The sequence below is a fragment of the Lampris incognitus genome, chromosome 1, assembly GCF_029633865.1.
Source record: "Lampris incognitus isolate fLamInc1 chromosome 1, fLamInc1.hap2, whole genome shotgun sequence".
NCBI classification, from domain to species: Eukaryota; Metazoa; Chordata; class Actinopteri; order Lampriformes; family Lampridae; genus Lampris; species Lampris incognitus.
Window position 1 is genome coordinate 38,182,659 of NC_079211.1, and position 21,362 is coordinate 38,204,020.

General features: G+C 43.3%; 1 protein-coding gene across 1 annotated transcript in view; it reads right to left on the bottom strand.

Annotated features, from left to right (window-relative positions):
• Positions 1–21,362, bottom strand: part of glra1 (glycine receptor, alpha 1) — a 131,950-nt gene that overhangs the window by 60,629 nt on the left and 49,959 nt on the right. Inside the window, exons 5-6 of the mRNA XM_056285282.1 lie at positions 10,269–10,336; positions 2,560–2,783 (exon numbers count right to left, since the gene is read on the bottom strand). Of these exons, the coding sequence (XP_056141257.1) occupies positions 2,560–2,783; positions 10,269–10,336 (292 nt within the window). The remainder of the gene's footprint in view (positions 1–2,559; positions 2,784–10,268; positions 10,337–21,362) is intronic.

Genomic DNA, 21,362 nt, shown 5'->3' on the forward strand with positions numbered 1-21,362 from the left:
GAATGGCATTTTTCAGACACTGAGTTGAGGCCTAGGTTGTGACATTAGTGATGTTAAATGATCGATAGAAAATAATTCCCACAACACATTGGACTGTATGTAAGCCTAAAATTCATATAGAGAGAGATCCAATCTAGTCATACAATCTAGACACCCTGAGTTCACATTCATCTTGGAGGAGGCGTCACCGGGTGCAACCCGTGGCCACGACGTATGCCTCTGCAAAGCGATAAACATCGAACACAGAGCAAACAACATTTACAAGATGTCCTTCTTTTTTTGTTTCCTCCAATCAGACCATCCCCGGGGGTTTAATATCCAGAGCCACCCTGCTGCTTTGGAGATCAAACCAATCTGCAGAGGGTTCATTTTGATGGTGTCAAGTTAAGAAATGAAAATGGAGGAGTCAGCAAGAGGTTGTCGGGGGGAGGGCAGGTTCTCTCTCCTCTCTCTCACCACTTTTACGACGTTGCTATTCATAAAAAAAGGACCGATCCTGCCCCTCTTCTTGGACACGAGGGTTGAAAAGTGAGCTTGATAACAGATCAAATACACTGCTGGAATACTAACGGGCTGAGTAGATTACCGTGGCTATTGCGGGGAACGCGCTGACACTTTCTCATTCGCCCCCTGAGCAGAGGCAATAAAGCAAGGAGATGGCAACGCTGGACTAAAATGTTTGTCTGCTGCGGGCAGCTATAACTCTCTGAGCCTGGGATGGGATGTCTGCTAGGTACTAAGAAAAAGGGATAAAGTACAACGAGGGTGGGTATAAAAGCCTTCAACCTTGTGGAATGGATGAATGAATAAATGAATACATGGAGCACAGACAGCTGGAGGAGGATATGCGATGAGGAGTAAGGCCAACCCATCCCAGTATGGTCAGCAGAGTAACTGCCCATCTTCTGGCATAGGCCTGACATCACCTCACCTTCCATGTCAACCTCTCCAAAAGCAATTACATCTCCCCTCCTATCCTGTGTCCACTAGCTCTCATTTCCCCCTTTATTGAAAAAAAAAGCCCTCCTTAGGTCTCTCTCATGTTCATCTTATTATTTCCTTTTATTGCACATTTCTAATACAACCATCGAAGGGTCACAGGAATATTGTCAGGCCATGATAGCTATGAAACCCCCCCCCCCCAAACACACACACACACACACTCACACACACACACACTTACTACTGTCTCCTTACTATTGGTTTCTGGGCAATGCTGGTCATCGAGGGCGTGAAACTACTGTTGCACTCATTGTACACTGTGATGTCAGCATCAACTAAATGACTCAAGTATATAAGAAATAAAGTGTTCGAAATTGCAAATTCAGGAAAAAAATCTAACATGCTTTGTAATTGTAACTGCCATTGCAATAACTTCCCCATTTCAAAATAATTCTTTCAGCGCAAAAAATAATAATGGCTAAACATTGAGCTTATCTGAAATTTTCTACACAGCTTCTCTCGCAGTAGGAGCAAGTATGCGTTTGTGAAAAAGTAATTCTGCAAGCATCGGGTGAAATGTGGTGCTCAATAAACTCTGAGGATAATTCTGATAACATTTGCAATTGTTTGCTCCATTAACCCTGAACACACACAAATCTCAAACCAAACCTTTTCTAAACAACCACTGTTAACTGCAACATGTAATATTATATTACTATGCTGTGCAGCTCAAGGCTACACAACAAAACGCCAAATAAATTGTGGCACTAAATTCCACGGTAAGAGGTTTTCGAAAATGAAATGCAAGCTTTGCTTATTCAAACTTTTTAGAATGACAAATCATTTTAAAATAACAGGAATTGTCAGTTAACTAAGAAACAATAATATGCCATGAACGAAGATTGACAAAAAACCCTAAACATACATTTTTTTTTTGGATTTTTTATTTTGAGATACTTTATTAATCCCCGTGGGGAAATTATGCTCTACATTTAAACCATCCTAGCTGTGTAGCTAGGAGCAGTGGGCAGCCGCCGTGCAGCAACCAGGGACCAACTCCAGTTCTTCTTGCCATGCCTCGGTCAGAGGCACAGACAGGAGTGCTAGCCCTAACATGCATGTCTTTTTTGATGGTGGGGCCCATCAAAAAAGACATGCATGTTAGGGCTAGCACTCCTGTCTGTGGGGGAAACCAGAGCCGGCCCTGTGATGGTCTTGCAGCCTGTCCAGAGTGTCTCCCTGCCTGCTGCCCAATGACTGCTGGGATAGGCTCCAGCATCCCGCGACCCTGATTGGGATAAGCGGCTTGGATAATGGATGGATGGAAGGATGGCTGGAGACCGGAGCACTCGGAGAAAACCCACCGCAGACACGGGACGAACATGCAAACTCCACACAGAGGACAACCTGGGATGTCCCCCAAGTTTGGACAACCCCGGGGTTCGAACCCAGGACCTTCTTGTTGTGAGGCGACAGCGCTAACTGTGCCGCCCATGTGAGAATACAGTCAAGTTCACAAAACTTACTATTACTTCCTTTAATGTAACCCTCCTTACCCTATGTAAATCCACACAAATACTCCCTCCCACAAGTTTAAAAGCCAAACATGCAGCTCACCGTATACTGTAGAGCACGTTGCCATTTTTGGAGATGCGCAACAACTTGTTGTCAGTGGTGACCTCGTGGAAGTTGGCCCCTTTTTCGTTGGCAAAGAACAAGTCAGGTTTCCAGATGGAGTCCAACATAGAGGGGTCCAGATCCAACGAGTCGTCTGGGTACTCGCTGTAGGCCAGCCTAGGGTCATTCCACTGCTGTCTCAGGAAGATGTTCACTCTGTAGTCCTTCACAGAAAACACACAGGGGAGATAACATTACCATATGATATAGCTTGGGAGCGTAGGATGGAGTCGTGGTAGCTGTCAAAAAGCCATTCTGCATCTACCCCAGCCAATGGTCACTCCTTTATGAGACATTGCAACAGGTGTGGTGTGGTTTGTGCATCGGTTGGAAGACGGGTAAAACTGGAGGTAGCTCATCTGGTCACTGACTGAGCATGCTCATCTTCCTGAGCAGCTAAAGGGGAGAGAGGCCTGTGGATGCTGGAACATGTGAGATGACTCAGGAGGAACATTACATCCATGAAACCATTAAACTTTTAAGACGCCACTTGATTTCTGAGCCCGAGACCAAAAATGACGTAGCTCTTGAACACTTCTGAATATGTGTAATATATTCTTATAATATAACTGTGTCTCTCCAAAAAAGTAACCATTTGTAGTTTTTCACTCAAGTGTTACATTTAACCTAAATATTGCTGAAATGGAGCTGCAGAAGCCCAAATCACATTGAATTGAATTTTATCTTTGCCAAAACCAAAAATTACTATGAGTAAAATTAATTTCCTCTGACTTTGTCTCTTGGGCCTATGACTATGGAGCTATTACAATAAGTCTTATCAGTTGCCTCTTCAAATTTGATTACATAGTACCAAAATATGATCATTTTACGTTTTTGTTGTTTTTTTGTTTTTTTTTACCATGGGTATGCATCGTCGGGTAAAAAAAAATGCTTATTTGGAGTCTCCAAATAGGCATTTTGTGCCCAATAACACAGTCCTATTGGAATGTGCTAGACAACATATTTGTTGTACCTTTCATTTAGACGGCCCCACAGGGGGCCAGTGCATGTTAGGAAGTTAACTAGTTGTAGATGAACTGCAGTTTTCCTGATGATTTAGGCGATTGAGAATCAGGCTTGCCAATGTGTGTTTTGGTCTTCTGAGACAGGGAGCTATACCAGAACACCTCTTTCCCTGTGTCTTTTCAATTAAAGTGCCTGGACCTTATCCTAGACATTCACTTTGCATTTCTACACAGCGATAGGGATGGATGGGTGCAGAGATAAAATCAGCTGGAGGTAAATTGGAAGATGGGAGAGGGATGGATGGAAGGCATGTTGAGAATCATTCACCACCCTCTTGAGAAAATGGTCCGTGGCTTTTACATTTAGATGGGTGTATTTGAAAAAGGAAGTGCGTAGCAAAAGAATTAGACACAGGTGAACCATTGAAATCAAATGCCATCGCAACATATTGAGAATCAACAAGGATGAGAATGGCAATGTCAAAACAGTGACTTTCATCAATAACAGGATATGGGAAAAATAACTTGAAATGGCGTTAGGGAAAGGAAGAGAGTGGATTTAAAAACTTTCAGGTCCTTGAAAGGAAGGATATGTGAGGCATCTTGGCCACATGTCTATGGCGTCTCATGAATATGGATGTTGTGATGCTTGCAGCAACAACTACATTGAATCCTGTGTTTCTTAACCATTTTGGCTCTCAACTATCCAAAAATAAGGTCACGGCTGTCCATAAAACCTAACCTGCAAGACCAAATGCATTGATATTAATGACCAGAAGAATGTGACAACAAATGATGTTTTTTTTTTTTTTTTCAATCAATTTGTTTAAAGTCTTGATTGGTTTTTGGAAGAAGCCCCGGGACCATCTTATTTCACAAGCCAAAAAAGTTTATTCATATTTCAAATTTGATATCTCAGTTCATGCTTTTATACTTTTATGTTTATAAAGTATAATTTATAGTTTAGATGCATAACTATAATGCCTAATTTTTCATAAGAAATATGGTTTCTAAATTTCCATGAATTATTTTGATGGTTCATGACTCCCCCAAAATAATGAGCATCAGTGAGAGTCGATCTCTGTGTACAGATCTGATTGAAATGACACCGACTCAGATCAGACAGATTTAGAGTGATGGTTTTGAAAGACTCTCCATCTCTCCTAGTCAGGTGTGTCAATATTGAACTTGAAGCCAAATGGAGGTTAAACCCAGGCTCTGTTGTGGAAATGAACTTCCACAGGGCCTGAACAGTTTAGCTGTAACAGGAGGATCAATATGTTATTGCACATCATCAGACTGAGTGGGTGGATGAAGGTGAGTTTATACAAAGAATCTCTCCATCTTGTCTCATATCTCTCTCGCGCAATACCTCTTTCTCCCTCTATCACTGTCTTTTAGCATATCTCTTTCCCTTCGACTTTCTCTTCAAGTATAACCCTCCCATAATCTCTCTCTCTGTCCATCATAAACACAATCTCGTGTGTGTGTGTGTGTGTGTGTGTGTATATATATATATATACACACACACAAATACACACACACACACACCACCTAGGGACAATTTAGTATCGCCGATTCACCTGACCTACACACACACATATCACTCTCTCCTTGTCTTTCCTTCTCTATTCCTTTCACTCAGACAGTACCAGTATATATTTGCACAGTACATAAATCATGGCAGAGCATATTAACTATCCAACAATGGTGTTTTATTATACAAATACCCCCCAAACACACACCCTACCCCACCTCCTGTTTCAAAAACAGAAATCAAGCTTCCTCATTGAGCCCTGGGTGGTATTTAGCCATTGCCACATTCAGCTGGCCTCTCCTCTCCTAATGTCAATTATTCTGAGAAAATGGTGCCCGGGCTCTTCTGTCATTTGGGAGCCACCATTAAACTGCACAGTGTCGGGGCCCCAGCGGGTGGCATTTACTCGAGAAAAATGACAGAGAGAGAGAGAGAGAGAGAGAGAGAGAGAGAGAGAGAGAGAGAGAGAGAGAGAGAGAGAGAGAGAGAGAGAGAGAGAGAGAGAGAGAGGTGGGGGGGGACTTGCTGTTTGTCCCTCTTTATTGGAGCAAATATTTCTGAATAAACAAATGAACTTGACCTTTACGCTTTCATAAATATGCTCCACAGGAATATGATGAACAACACCTGAAGTGGCACTGAAATGAAGACCGACGATTGAAGATAGAAGGAAATGAAGGAAAATCACAGCGATAGCTGCTGTGCATACAGAACAATTTCTCTAAGGGATGGAGCGAATCTGCAACAGCAGTTCAGCATACTTGCAGTACACAGCTACATCACACAGTTATCCTCCAGGTTAATACACCAGCACTGTAAGGTTTTATCCAGACAACGACTGACATCTCCCACAGATTCGAGACCATTTCAATGTTGTACTTGCACAGTACAATACTTTAAGCGCACATTAGACTCGGACAGTAAACGGCGCATGAAGAACTACAATCCCCCCCTCCAGCAACAACAGCAACAGCAGCAGCCATATTCTCATTCCACACTTGTCGTAATATCTCGCCTTTCCCTGGATGCTACGCGGGGAGGTAGGAAGTGTGCTAGGTGAGTGAAAGATGTGTGTGTGTGTGTGTGTGTGTGTGTGATAGAGTGAGAAAGAGAAGTGTAAGAGAGAGAGAGATAGAAAGAGAGGGAGAAAAAGAAAGAGGCTGATAAAAAAGAAAAGATTTCTGAGTGCATGTGTGAAAAAGTAATAGAGAGTGGGATAAGGATGGAAGAGGTTTCAAGTCTGTGTGTGTGTGTGCGCGCGCACGCGTGCGCGTGCACGTGCACAATACAAAAACAGAGCAAAAGAGAAGGAGAGGTAGAGACATGGAGAGTGAGAACAATGGATAATAAAGTCAGCAAGGTTTATGTGTGTGAAAGAGTGGGGCAGACAGTGAGGGTAATAAAGCAATTGTTATATGTGTGAGAGAGAAAATGACGGCGAGAGAGAGAGAGAGCGAGAGCGAGCAAGAGAGCTGAAACAGGAATAAATGCGTGTGGGGAATCGGGATTTCAACAAGCACTGCGCCATTCTACAGTCTCCATCTATCATTGTGTGCTGTGGCTGGGTGTAGCAGCACTAGTTTACCTCTTGGGTGAGGGTGGGGGGTGGGGGTTACAGGGGTGGACAGACTTCTACACCGCCACGGTGCCATGCACTGCTGAGAGCAAGAGCGATGTAAGTCATCAACATACCAACGTTCACCTGTCTCACCACTCTTTGCATTTAGTATTTTGTCAATATACACTTTTTTTTCCTAACATATAAAACTTAAGGAACTGTTTAAGAATGGATAAATCGAATTCTTTCAGCGATTTGTTCAGCTTCTGATACAGTCCCAGGGATTAGTCGAAAACATTTTTTTTCTATTAAAGCACGACAGTAAGAAAGAGACCACAGATGAATATAAAGTGATGCAGTAGAATTTTCTCATGCATGCTAATTAATGTTTGCCGAGGAAAAGTGGAGCTGAGAGGTGTGCTTCAGCCAAACCTTAGTCACTGTCAGCCCTATATGTGCAAGATTAGATAAAACAATATTGATACGTCTGATCCCTTAGATGAAATCCATTCATTCCTGTAGTGGAGAATCGGGTAGAGTGCAAAAAAAAAGCAGACTGATGAATATTCAAGACTGAGAACACTCGTATCACTCTAGTACAGCATGATGGAGAGAAAATAAGTCTTACTGTGTTTTTTTGTATGGATTTAGAAATTTACAGTCCAGTGCAAGAGTATGTAAATATGTAACTATGTAAATATGCATTAATGGCTATAAGTCAGACTGGAAATGCAAATGTGCAAAATTGCACCATTTTTTATTTGCATGATTACTCTAGTGAAAGGTTTAACACCAGGAATTCTGTGCAGGTGTCCTACAACAGCAAAGATTTATTTTGTCAGAGCAGACGCTCATATGTTTTTCCTTTTTTTTCCCAAAATGGCAGACTTCTAATTTTTTATCTTAAGTTTTGCATGATTCTTCAAACCTGGCACATATTGGAGAGGGGCTGCATTCATATCTATCTATCTATCTATCTATCTATCTATCTATCTATCTATCTATCTATCTATCTATCTATCTATCTATCTATCTATCTATCTATCTATCTATCTATCTAATCCAGTGAGTCAAGAAAATTCTTTATGAGACAGTACAAGCCTGTTTCATGCCATAAGCAATCGTCAGCTGTCAATAAAGCTACTTGAGGAAAGGGAGTATACACACACACACATACACATAGAGTGCAATAGAGTGAGAGATACTGAGAGATATGATTTCTCTGAGCTGTCCTTAATTTATCACACACACACACACACACACACACACGTGTAACGGAATTCAAGCCCTAGGCCAAGATATTCCTCTGACACTGCTTTAGTAAAAAAATAAAATCTTGTACTCTCTCTCTCTTCCATTAGGGTACTATGGCACTCTGACATGAGGCTGGATGATCTCAGGTATGGCAAGAGTAATGAGTGAGGGAGGGAAAGAGGAAACGAGAGAGAGAGAGAGAGAGAGAGAGAGAGAGAGGTCAGCTAATTAGTTAGCAAGCCACCTCCAAGTTCCCTCAGGCTTCTTCGTACAGAGATATTTGTTTCCCTCTCCTTCACTCCTCCTTCATGCCTCCCCCCTTTAATCCTTACATTTTCCCCTCTCATTGCTTTTTTTCCCTCCATCTCCATCATCATTTTTTGATGTAACCCTAATTTAGAACCTCTGTGCATGTGTGTGTGTGTGTGTGTGTGTGTGTGTGTGTGTGTGTGTGTGTGTGTGTGTGTGTGTGTGTGTGTGTGTGTGTTGCATGAGGGACCTCTGCGGCAGCCGGCAGTTTCCACACAGTGCTGTTCAAACACTGCTGTGAAGAGCTGGCAAGAATAGGGACCGGGCTGAGAGAGGGATATCCTCCTGTCTTCTCTTCGGCTTTTCTTGTTCCATTCATTCATTCATCATTCATTCCTTCTGCTCTGTTTAAAAATTGCAATTGCCTTTCCCTATCATTCACACCCTTCACATCACCATCCTTCCTTTCTCACCATCTCCCTTTTCCCACTTTCGTTCTACCCTACGTCTCGCTTAGCACACATTATCCCGCTTGACACTTTCCATGCCTCATCTCTTCTTCCTTCCATTCTCTATTTGTCTTTCTTTTGTCTCCCTTTCTTTTCCTCTCTCTCTTCCCGGAGTGCAACAACTCCGACTAGGGGTTTGGGGGCAGGTCTCTGTACAGGGGGAGAGGTTTTTGTCATTGATGGAGTTGCTCTTCCATGGAATTTTATATTGACATACACAACAGACCTTGAATTGGTCTGAGCGGGGGATTGGCACGCTCACAAAAGCTTGTCAAAGAGTCAATTACCAAATAACTGCTGTAATGAAAGACCTTTAAATGCCACATGTTTAGGTAACCTTTAGTTTGACCTAACATTACTTGAAGTTAATATTAGGTTTTTTTGTTTTTTTTTTTTACTTTTGAAAACTTACATTTCATATTTCACACATCTGCTTTAGTTTTTGGTTCAAACTTACCCATGAAACCAATAAACAGCCCATATTGAGCTTATGTATTAATGTATGCTGTCTTTAAAAGTGATGTAAAGGTGCATGGTCACAAACTGGACATGGTCATATGCATTTTAAAAGCATGTACTTCTGTGAACCTTACACGTGAGAAGTCATGACGGCAGAGTTTAGTCTGTGTTGTGTTATACTTGTGAAGTGGCATGTGTGCTTTGCGTGAACTTTATAATTCCTGTTCATCCGCAGTAGTCAAAATGGCAGGTTGATGTGTTCCGTTCTGTGGTCTACGGAGAGGTGGTGTAATCTGGGCACACCGAGTACTTACAACTCCAGTGGCACTTGAAAGGACGTTTTGTTGGGTGGGGGTTTAGAGTGCACTGCGGTCTTCACCCTCCATAATGGGAGTTTTGTGAACTGATGTCAGCACAACTGTCAGACTCTCCATATACCCGCGCGCGCACACACACACACACACACACACACACACACACACACACACACACACACACACACACACACACACACACACACACACACACACACACTCTTGCACCCACTCATGCAATAAGGAGAAATTTTTGTTCGGCTAGCATAGATATTTAGGGCTTGGTTGCACCATGATGCATTACATGGTTTAGATATATTAATGCTAATGGATTTTCTATGTAATGAGAGAAGGGGGGGTGATTTCTCATGCAACAGACATGACAGCACCGGGGCTGCGCTGTTGTGCAAATGGCGCAGCGATAATGCACTCGTTCAAATTATGTCTTTTAAATGTGAGACGGGATCAATGAGCTGGAGGGACTCCTAAACAATCATGGAAGGCTGGGCTGGTAATTTTCCAAAGAGGGAGAAAAAAGATAAACTTCAGACATGCTGAATATTAATGTCGTCGCTGTTTTAAATTAATCTCATTTTTCGCAGCAAAATGATGGCAGCCCAAATGGGGCTGTAAAACAAATGTGATATTTTTCTTATAACCCGATCTCTCTCTCTCTCTCTCTCTCTCTCTCTCTCTCTCTCTCTCTCTCTCTCTCTCTCTCTCTCTCTCTCTCTCTCTCTCACACACACACACACTTAAAAATGAAGAATATCATGATCGTAAAGTAAAACTAATTAATCTTACCATTGTTGTTTCAGCAATGGACCCAAAACTGTTGATAAAAATGTTGCAGGTTACGTTTACAGGAGGACCTGCAGAGGTAAAGTAGAGAGAGACACAGAGAGAGAGAGAGAGAGAGAGAGAGAGAGAGAGAGAGAGAGAGAGAGAGAGAGAGAGCGCGAGCGAGAGAGAGAGAGAGAGAATGTAAACTTTTTTAAATAAGCTTGATTCTACTTTACAGGTCTGCTTAAACACCGTATGCAGCACACAGGGCATTGAGACATGTTAAAAGAAGAGATTATCAAACATTTTAAGAAACAAGGCCAGAGACTGCATGTCCTTGTGAGTGTGTGTGTGCGCGTGTGTGTTGTATTGACCGCCCACCCTAACAGCTATGGAAGAACACGACAGCAGCCGAGCTGTCCTCCTCAGAGCCGATCCAATGACAGCGCGAACCAGCGTCGTTCGGAGAAGGGAATGACTGATAAGGATAAAGGGCGGCTTGGTTGTTGGCTGTAGGCTCACTTTGCGGTCCTCACGTCCGGATTTAAACACCGAGTGTCTGATTTTGAGACGATGGCAGGAAGCCTTCTTGGTCCAGAGGGGGTTCACAGAGGAGACAGGGTGTCTTACTACAACGAAGAAAACTAGAAATAGAAAATCGATTCCCCATCTCCCACGGGATTTAATAAAAAGTCCCGTCGCTCAAACCTGCGCGAGTTCAATACACGCGCGGAGGTTCTTCAAAGGACTTCTGAGCAACTCTAAAATAAGTGAATAAACTAAGATAAAGTAATACACAGCACATATCCTGATATTACACGCCGGGAGACAAGAGGGTCGCTCAAGGTTGTTTCCGGACAAGCGAGTCGAGGTGAAAGCAAACAGCGGCCATGTTTGTTGTGGCCGGTCCATCGCGGCACTGTATTACCTGGTTGTACAAACACAAATGCGATTACTCCGCGGGAAGCACTGACTTCCAATGAGGCGGATGGAGGACAGCCAAGCAAACAGTCCGGCCTCCACCTCGTCTCAGGAGCGGAACGACACGGGCTTTACGTGCCAAATCTTATCGAAGTGGCCTCTCCTTGTTCTCCAGGAAGAACATGGCCGGTCACCGCAACGGGGGAACCGAGCGCCTTGTTCAACAAACTATTGTAACGTGCATGGATAAGAAGACATGCTGGCCGCTGGCGGGCGGGTCTGACCCTTTAGTCGAGCGGTTAGCGATGCCTCCTGCGGTGCGGGCGATACGGGTTCGCTTCCCGGCCGCGGCAGTTCCTGTGGTTACGTTGTCCCCCGAATTCGCTACACTATAAAGCTTTCATGTAATCCGTAAAGACAAAAAAAAAAAGAAAAAAGGAGTATTGAATCGAAGTCATGTTTCACATCTACATCAGTAAACACTGATCTTTTCATGTTTGGATATAGAAGGAGGCCATCAAAGTGTTGCAGGCCATTTGAGCTGTTATCTACAACAATTCAACCCCATGTCTGTTCAACTCGTGTATCAACGCTTAATACCCGGCGATGCGGTGGGTCAGAATAGCCAACTGTGTCAACTTTTTCTCTTTTTTAGATTTAAGGTTTTTGTTTTTGTTTAGAGTTGACCCTTTAGCCGAGCGGTTAGTGACATCGCCTTGTGGTGCAATACACCTCGTATCGAATCCCGCACCGGGCAAGAAAATAACCGGTTACATTGGTGGCAGCGGTGGGATCCGGAAGTGTGCAGATCCTCAGAAGTCTCTTCGGAGCGCGGGAATAACAAAGCGCGAGGGCGCGCTTCCGGGGAGGGTGACGACTGTAAACTACTAATAAGACACGTTAGTCCCTAGCTAACGGGGTCTGAGCACTTAGCCGAGCGGTTAGTGATGTTGCCTTGTGGTGCAGCGCACTCGGTATCGAATCCCGCACCGGGCAAGATAATAACCGGTTACAATATCCTGGATGAATATGACTACATTTTTTAATCCCTTAGATTAAATATTTAAATGGACAGGGCAAATATATGTAGATTAGTTTTACGTCAGTTGGGTGACGTCGCTCTTTTTCCGGGAGGATACGCGTGTGCGTTATTTGCGTGCTGCATTAAGGTGCGTTGTGGTGTAAATTATAGTGTAATTAAACAGACTAAGTGATATACCAATTTTTACACACACCCATCTCTATTGTAAATGTGTGTGGGTTTACATAACAATCATGATTCTTCACTGAACAAAGGTAATGTAGAGACTAATTAATAGGGCTCCCTAAAACTGACAAGTTGGCTATTTACTATCGCCTCACTAGTCGATATGGAAAAAAATGGACTTTTGCACATCCCCAATACAGAAGGCAATACTCTCCGACTACTGTTAAGTAATTGATTAGGGAACTCACAGATCTGTTCCAGCCTGCCCGGGGTGTAACGGTCCTGAATAATGAACAGGCATTAACAGGACAAAAAGAAGGGGAAGCATTGAAACAACTTTTGAAACTCTTTGGGTGGCACACTCTGAAAACTACAGGTTTCTCAGGGGAGCTTCTTGGATTCATTACCCGCAGGGCTCCTCATTCATAAATATATATTAAATAAAAACATTCATGGAAGGACTGAGCAGGTCAGTTACCCCTTTTGTTGAAGCAAAATGATCTGAAAAAAGTTTCTGACATTTTTTTGAGTATGGATACAATTACATGTAACTTCAGAAGAGTTCATTGAATGTCAGTACAGCATTCTTGCTTACTTAATAATATCTTTACATTGTCAGACAATGTAAAGGTTTATGTGTTTAAATCAGGTCATTTGTAAAGTGTTGCAAACAACTTAGTCGAGTGAAGTGGTCAACAAGTTAATCCTAAAATGAAACTATATGCCACTTATGTATGGACATACACTCTGGAGCTGATGTTGATTATTGTCCCGTGTATAAGACGTCATTAAGGTATGTCTTTGTCAGGGGCTGCATGACAGTCATTGCCTGATACATGGGGAAGTGGCTTAAGGTCAAACTCTGGCTTGCTGACAGAGACACATGCACACTTATACACACTCTCACACACACACACACACACACACACACACACACACACACACACCACACACACACACACACACACACACACACACACACACACTATAAACACAAGTGTACACACATACAAAGAAATGCAAATCGCACACATGCAAACGTAGACACAAACAATTTGTGTTTGGCATTCCAGGCTATAGCCTGACTTTAATTTTGATAGCCAGAGGCTAGCCAGGAATGAAGGAAGGGGTCTGGATTATTTTGATGGCCAATTACTCACCCTGTCATAGTCTCTATACTGCTGGAGGCCACTGGGGAAGCGTATCAGTTGAGTCTCTCTCTCTCTCTCTCTCTCTCTCTCTCTCTCTCTCTCTCTCTCTCTCTCTCTCTCTCTCTCTCTCTCTCTCTCTCTCTCTCTCTCTCTCTCTCTCTCTCTCTCTCTCTCTCTCTCTCTCTCTCTCTCTCTCTCTCTCTCTCACACACACACACACACACACACACAGAGTTAACTAGAGTCATGGGGATGAAGATGTACGGTTAAGAGGGAAAAAATCATTAAAGCTTGCTCGGGGCAACCATCTCTTACATGACATACATGTAGAGCATCTAATTAACTCAAAAGATTGATTACTCACAGAATAGCACGTGGAAAGGGGGGGTGGAGCAATCAAGGAGGAAAAAAAGTTTCACATCTCAAACAACGTTTCTCCCACTAAATGTTGTGTCCAGATGAACTGATTCACCTTTCTGTGATCTTGAACTAGGTTTGCTTCCTTTGTTGGACATCTATTTGTCGATAAAAGATATATCTACATTAAAATTGTTTGCTTATGAATACTAAAAAAATTAAGGGAGCCTATCTCCGAGGGAAGACTACTGTTTCTCCACATTCCATTCTTACAAAGTTAAAAATGGCCAGTCTTAAAAGTGTCCACTAAGGGTACATTAAACCACTGTCGAATAGTATTAGCAAATAATTTCAAAGTTTTTGTTTTTACTTGCACGAACAACCAAATGGGAGAAATCCACTTCATTGGGACAATTTCAGATAGTGATGGATAACACCACCAAAAACAGGAATGTTTCCTGTATGTTTGAAATAACATCATCATCGTCATCATCATCATCACCATCATCGGCGGTCACTCAGGGTCGAGTATGACCGTCCTCCCTCTGGGTCCCTCTGGGTCTTCAGGTGGGTGTAGAGGCTGAGCCTAGAACCACATAATAGGAGGACACCTACACATGACAGCTTTTTATGTGAAGAGGCTGATGCGTCTGCAGCCACTACACACGGTCCTTGGCAGGGGGTGGCCAGAGTCCAATGGCATGGAGAACCAACACAATTGGGGACCACCCTCTGTTGCAGCCTTCATCCACCTTCCCTGCCATTGTGACCTAGAGACATCTTCTGCCAGCTCCACCGTTGACGTCTTTGTTGGCTTGTGCTTCATCTGGAACCTCCCCCTTGACCTATCCACCTTGGCTGACCCTACCAGGAGCCAAGCTCTGGACAGCATAGCTCTTGGGATCATTACTATATGCAAGCTTCTCCACCATGGCAAGGTGGCGATCCAGGAGAAAAAATAGATCTTCTATCAGCCACCCAGTGCTGTCCTGCAGGGCAAACTCCACCCACCACGCACTGCAAGAAGGTTAAAAGAAACTCCAAAACTACAAGTACACATGCTATTTGAACACATAGGGCATTGATTTAGTCTGCTGGATCATCCGGTTTTTGGGTTGTCTGATTCTGACAGGCGCAAAACATCCAGTGACACTCAGTGACAACATGTCCATGTTCATTCAGAAGATGTATCACTCAACCCACCAACATCAGAATGTTCAAAGTGTCTCCTAAAGACAGGCTTGATGCCCCCTCCAGTTTCACATCTGTACTGTGGCTAGAGGGGAGGGAAATAGAGGAGTATCTTAATTTGCCATTTCTTGATATCTCTTTCTTGTGTATGTAACACAAGTCTTGCGGGGGGGGGGGTCCTAATGTCTCTCTATTCCTCCTTTCTCCCTCTCTTTCCCCCAGCATTTCATTTTATAGGCATCCAATGAAGAAGAGGAGAGAGGGTCCGTTTTATAGCTTTCCAATAATGACCGAAGAAGGGGATGCAGAGGATGGAAACGGTCGCGGGAGAGGAAGAGGAGTGTGATGGAGAGAAGAAAAGAGAGATGGAAAGAGGGAATGTAAGACACAGAAAAACGACAGCTCATTAACTGTCAAGGAAAGCAGGGCTGGCAGCATGAGTCACAGGCTACTGTAGCCTTTGAATTATTTGGCTTACTATGTTTCTGCCAAATGGTCTGAGCTCACATAGAGGGGCAGCTACCGAGGGAAGCAGCAGAACACACACACACACACGCACACACACGCACACACACACACGCAAACACACACGCAAACACACACATGCCAATTGCACGCAGACAAAAACATAACACATACACACAGAAACAAACAGTGTGCACATAGGACACACACACACAGACACACACACACAACCATACAAGCATGTATAAACGCATATTAATTTAAAAACATGCACTCACTTATGCACATGGACACACATGTATTGAAGAGACACACAATCTGCACTCATATATGCTTAATGGTGAGGGCATAAATGTAGATGCATACACACATGCATACAGAAACTCATTCGCACACATACATATTAAACAATTTCCCCCAAATTGAAGCACATGCATGCAACATAGTCTGTCCCTGAAACCCAAGTACCCTAACAAGCACACATACTATGTACACACGCACACACACACATTCAACACATAACACATGACATATAAAAACTCAACATAGTCTTTCTTGTGCATATGCATTTACACACTTATAACCCTTTCTAATGCCTGCTCATGCACCCACCAACACACACTGATGGCCAATGAGGCAAGCATCTGTGCAGAAGTGCTGTTGAGGCGTGTCTGACTGAATAAATCCCGCCCTTCTTCAGCTAAACTCCACTTTCATTAAAAACAAGTGACAACAGCAATAAAGCAGAATGAAACAACCTGCTCGTCTGTGGCCCTCAGCACTTCTGCAGACGGTGCAGTGACTGCAGCCTTAGCAGTTATAGTGCTACAAAACAATGCCTTAGTTATACTGGAAAAGGACTGAACAGGTGCTCATACACTCCATACAAGGCTGCATCAATTTAACATGGACGTCCCCTTACAGCTGCTTTTGGACTCTCTCCCACAGAGGCGTTTTTTAAGAAAAGTCAAGTCTTGGACTCTGTTCAGCCATGGTAAGATACAAGGCATACAGGAGAGTGATTATACTCACATCATGTGGGTGCAAGGCTATCAGAACAACATCAATGAACAAAAGGGGGTAATGCCTAATGCCTGCACACTTACTCTAAGCCACAAAAGTTTAACAATGACAATGTTTTGATCCCACTTGGATCTTCATCAGGTCAGAAGGTTTGAAAAAGGGAAGCCACACCCATATTTATACATCATGCACACCAATAGGCTGAAAAGCTCCATGATGGCAGGTGTGGTTAACCATCCAGAGTGGTAAATATCCAAAAATATTTAGCAATTCAATTAACTACATAGAAAAAAAGTGCATAGAAAAAAGTAGTAATATAAAAGCCATATCATAATACAAAAGCTATCAGACATACATCTTATATCAGATTCATTATCCCATATATCAAAAATAACTGTAACATCAGAATCTGCATCATTTCCATTCAAAAACATTGCATTAAATTAGAAGAATGAGAAAAGAAACCTTAACTTCTTGTACTGAAATTGGGTCTCAACCCCTAATAATTAAACTAGATCAAATGACAATAAGGACAAAGACACACCTGTTGAAATTACAAAATTTAACCTTTTTCCGTTTTCAAAAATGTGTGTAAGGGTCTAGGAATATACAAAAGAAATATTTATATATAGAGAGCCATCATGATACGACGACTATTTTTATTTATTTTAGAGAAAATGATTGATCCCCTACTCTTGATTCAGACCTCTAGATGCGAGAGTCTGGAAAGTGAAAATATCAAAATGTTATCTTGGGGGCGTCTGGTGGCGTGGCGGTCTATTCTGCTGCCTGCTATGCCAGCACGGGGCTCGTCGGTTCGAATCCCCGTGTTGCGTCCGGCTTGGTCGGGCATCCCTGCGGACACAATTGGCCATGTCTATGGGTGGGAAGCTGGATGTGGGTATGTGTTCTGGTGGCTGCACTAGCGCCTCCTCTGGTCGGTCGGGGCGCCTGTTCGGGGTGGGGGACTGGGGGGAATAACGTGATCCTCCCACGCGCTACGTCCCCCTGGTGAAACTCCTCACTGTCAGGTGAAAAGAAGCAGCTGGTGACTCCGTGTGTGTGTCGGAGGAGGCATGTGGTAGTCTGCAATTGGGGAGAAAAGGGGGGGGGGAATCCTCTTTGGAGTAGGATGAAATTTAAATCGCCTCCTCTTGTCGGAGATCTGATGCCAGTGTATCTGAGCGAGACCACCGGGTCATGCTGGTCCTGGATACGGATAACACTACTGTCCTCTGCTATCCTGGTTTTCAGCAGTCTTTGTGTTTTTCCTACATGTGCTAAACCACGTGGGCATTTCATAAAGTAGATTACATTTCTTGTGGAACAAGATATCGTGCCTCTTTCTTCCATTGTTTGTCCTGTTATCGGGTATTGTATGTAAAATTTCACTGGGAGCGTGAGCCACACCAATTCCCTGGTGAAGGATAAAGGAAAGTTGTGTTTTTAGCAGGAATGACGACATCAGATTTCGCCAGCATTTGTTTCATGGTGGGGGGGGGGTGTTTGAACACTGCTTTAAGTAAATCTTTGAATTCATTTTCACGTAATGGATCAGAGCTCAAAATGTGCCAGTGTTTTTGAACAGTTTTTTCAAAATCTTTACCCATGGCTGAATATTTTATAGCACCTAGGGCTGTTATTAGGTGGAGGTTGTTCTTTCTTGATAAGACACTCTTCCTGTGTTATCACACTGAACCTGTCTCAGGCAGCTTTTACCCACCTTTCATTACACCCTCTTACATGAATCTATTTTAATTCATCTGCCTGTTTGTTCAGTGCAGAGTGGATGGAATGATTGCCCATGTAAGAAACAACACTTGCAGGTTTCCTTTCTATAAAGGTCTGCCACCAATGTCCTGCCCTCACATTTTACAAGAATGTCCAAAAAAAAAAACTGATTTGTATTACATCATGATTAATGGTAAATTTTAAATGTGCACGGCAGTGTTTGAGATACTCATAAAACTGCAATAAACTCTCAGCAGGACCATCATAGATCACGGAAATGTCATTCACATAATGTTTCCATAGTTTGATGTGGTTATGGAAGGGATTTTCAGAGAAGACATATTCCCTTTTTCAAAGCAGGCTACGTGTAGTGAACTGAAGTTAGGGGCTATTTTGCTGCCCACAGAAGTCTCTGCAGGGCCTGTATAAAGAAGAAACTTGTTCAAACTTAAAATAAGCATAATTAGAAAGAGCAATCTCAGCCAGCTCATTTATACACTGAGTACTTGGCGGTCTTTTATCCAAAAATTGGGTCAGAGCATTCAAAACGCCCTGGTGGTTGACATTAGTAAATACATTCTGTATGTCCATGGTGACTAAGTGTGCATCACTGCATAGATCATCCACCGTCTTTAAGATGGTGGATTCATGCTCACTGAATCCCGCTCACAAGAGGTAGGGAAGCTGACAAAGGGCTTTATAAAAAAAAATCAACATAACTGGAGATGTATTCGGTTAGTAAGCCAATAGCAGAAACAATTGTTCTACCAGGTGGATTTTCCAAAAAAAATTCTGTGAATTTTTGGTAGGGTATGAATAACAGGAGTGATAGGATGTTACACCTTCATGATTCACACTCTTTTCTCATTTCTGCTGCTTCCAATAAGACCCCAAGTTTCTCATCAATTTCTTTTTTATAATTGAGAGGTGGATCTTTTTCGTGATTTTTCATAGTTAAATAGGATCTGACAGCCGTCATTCCACTTCTTAGATGTAATCTGCACGTTTGAGTGTGCACATTGCACCGCCTTTATCTGCAGGTTTTATAACAATGCTGGTGCCACTCTTTGGTTCTGCCAGAGCTTCCTGTTCCTTTTTGGATATATTGTTATAGCTCTTATACTCTCTTCTCTTCAAATTACCCATGGCATCATTCACCACAGATCTACCATAGGTATCAATGGAAGCATTTCTGAATTTTGGGGGGCAAAAGGTGGACTTAGCTCTAAATGGAGTAGAAACCCTCTTAGGGTTTATGTCTGGGGCAAAGAGCATCTGGGTGGCGTGGTGGTCTATTCCGTTGCCTACCAACACAGGGATCGGCGGTTCGAATCCCCGTATTAACTCCGGCTTAGTCGGGCGTCCCTACAGACACAACTGGCCATGTCTGCGGGTGGGAAGCCAGATGTGGGTATGTGTCCTTGTCGCTGCATTAGTGTCTCCCCTGGTCGGTCAGGGTGCCTGTTCGGCAGGGAGGGGGAACTGGGGGAAAAGTGTGATCCTCCCATGTGCTACATTCCCCTGGCAAAATTACTCACTGTCTGGTGAAAAGAAGAAGCAGCAAGCGACTCCACATGTATCAAAGGAGGCATGTGGTAGTCTGCAGCCCTCCCCGGATGGGTACAGAGGGTGGAGCAGAGATCGGAATGGCTCAGAAGATTGGGGTAATTGGCTGGATACAATTAGGAAAAAAAGGGGGAAAATCCAAAAAAAATAAAATAAAAAAAGAGTTGTCTTTGGTCTTTTCTTACCACACCGGCACTTCTACCCACGTTGGGGGCAGTTCCCACCAAACCGCCCCTCGTCCCCTTCTTCAACCTCTACCAAAAAAGCAGGGGGAGTTTGCTGGTGAGATCAGCTGCCATCTGATTCGCCATCCAGTGATGACGCTGCTGTACCTAGTTAGGTTTGGAAACATAACCAGGTACAATAGAGAGCTAAAGGCAAAACAATCTCATTCAATAATAGCTTAGGACAATAGAGGATGTGTTCTCGCAGTGGGACAGAGATTTTCAAGTCTGCTAAAGCTCGAGAGGCAGGCTGCCAGAAATGGAAAGGAGTAGGGGCAATTTAGCGTTTTCAGAGAATGATGCGAGTCACACTGATAAAGATTTCAGACGAGCACTTCAACAGTTTAAAGAGATTTACCATCGTTTGGGAAAATTAGTACTTCAAAAACTCATTGTGTGGTGAGAGGACTTGGTTTCACCATTGTTTTGATCAGTACAGTGATGGTGCTTCAGCACTAAACCCCAATCAGTCTTTAACCACCTTTGGTAGGCAAGTAAGAGTGGCTAGGTATCAAATAGTTGTCTATTTCCTTTAAAGTTTGCTAGAGATCAGTCATGTGCCCTCATCAACAACCCTTAACTGCTATCGCTTTATCTAACCACCTCATGGTTAACCATCTTTCTTCCTATCTGTCTTAAATAATCATTAGAGATTTCTTTTCCTTCTTTTTAGGGAATTTACCTTTTTTTCTCTCCAATTGTATCTGGCCAATTACCCCACTCTTCCGAGCCATCCTGGTCGCTGCTCCACCACCTCTGCCGACCCGGGGAGGGCTGCAGACTACCACATGCCTCCTTTGATACATGTGGAGTCGCCAGCAGCTTCGTTTCACCTGACAGTGAGGAGTTTCGCCAGGGGTACGTAGTGCATGGGAGGATCACGCTATCCCCCCCCCTTAATAGGCACCCCGACTGACCAGAGGAGGCGCTAGTGCAGCGACCAGGACACATACTTACATCCAGCTTCCCACCCGCAGACAGGCCAATTGTGTCTGTAGGGATGCCCGACCAAGCCGGAGGTTACATGGGGATTTGAACTGATGATCCCCGTGTTGGTAGAAAACGGAATAGATCGCTACGCTACCCGGATGCCCATCATTAGAGATTTCTCATGTTACACCAATTGTCAGGGTCCTATGTCTCTCACCATTGCCCTCCTCACTACTGGTTGTGATTTTGTTTCTCTCGGATTTAAAGCTTATTTGACTGTTGCGCTCATTGTAAGATGCTGTCATTCGGCCAATAAACGACGTAGTTTCGGCTACATAATTGAGGCCTT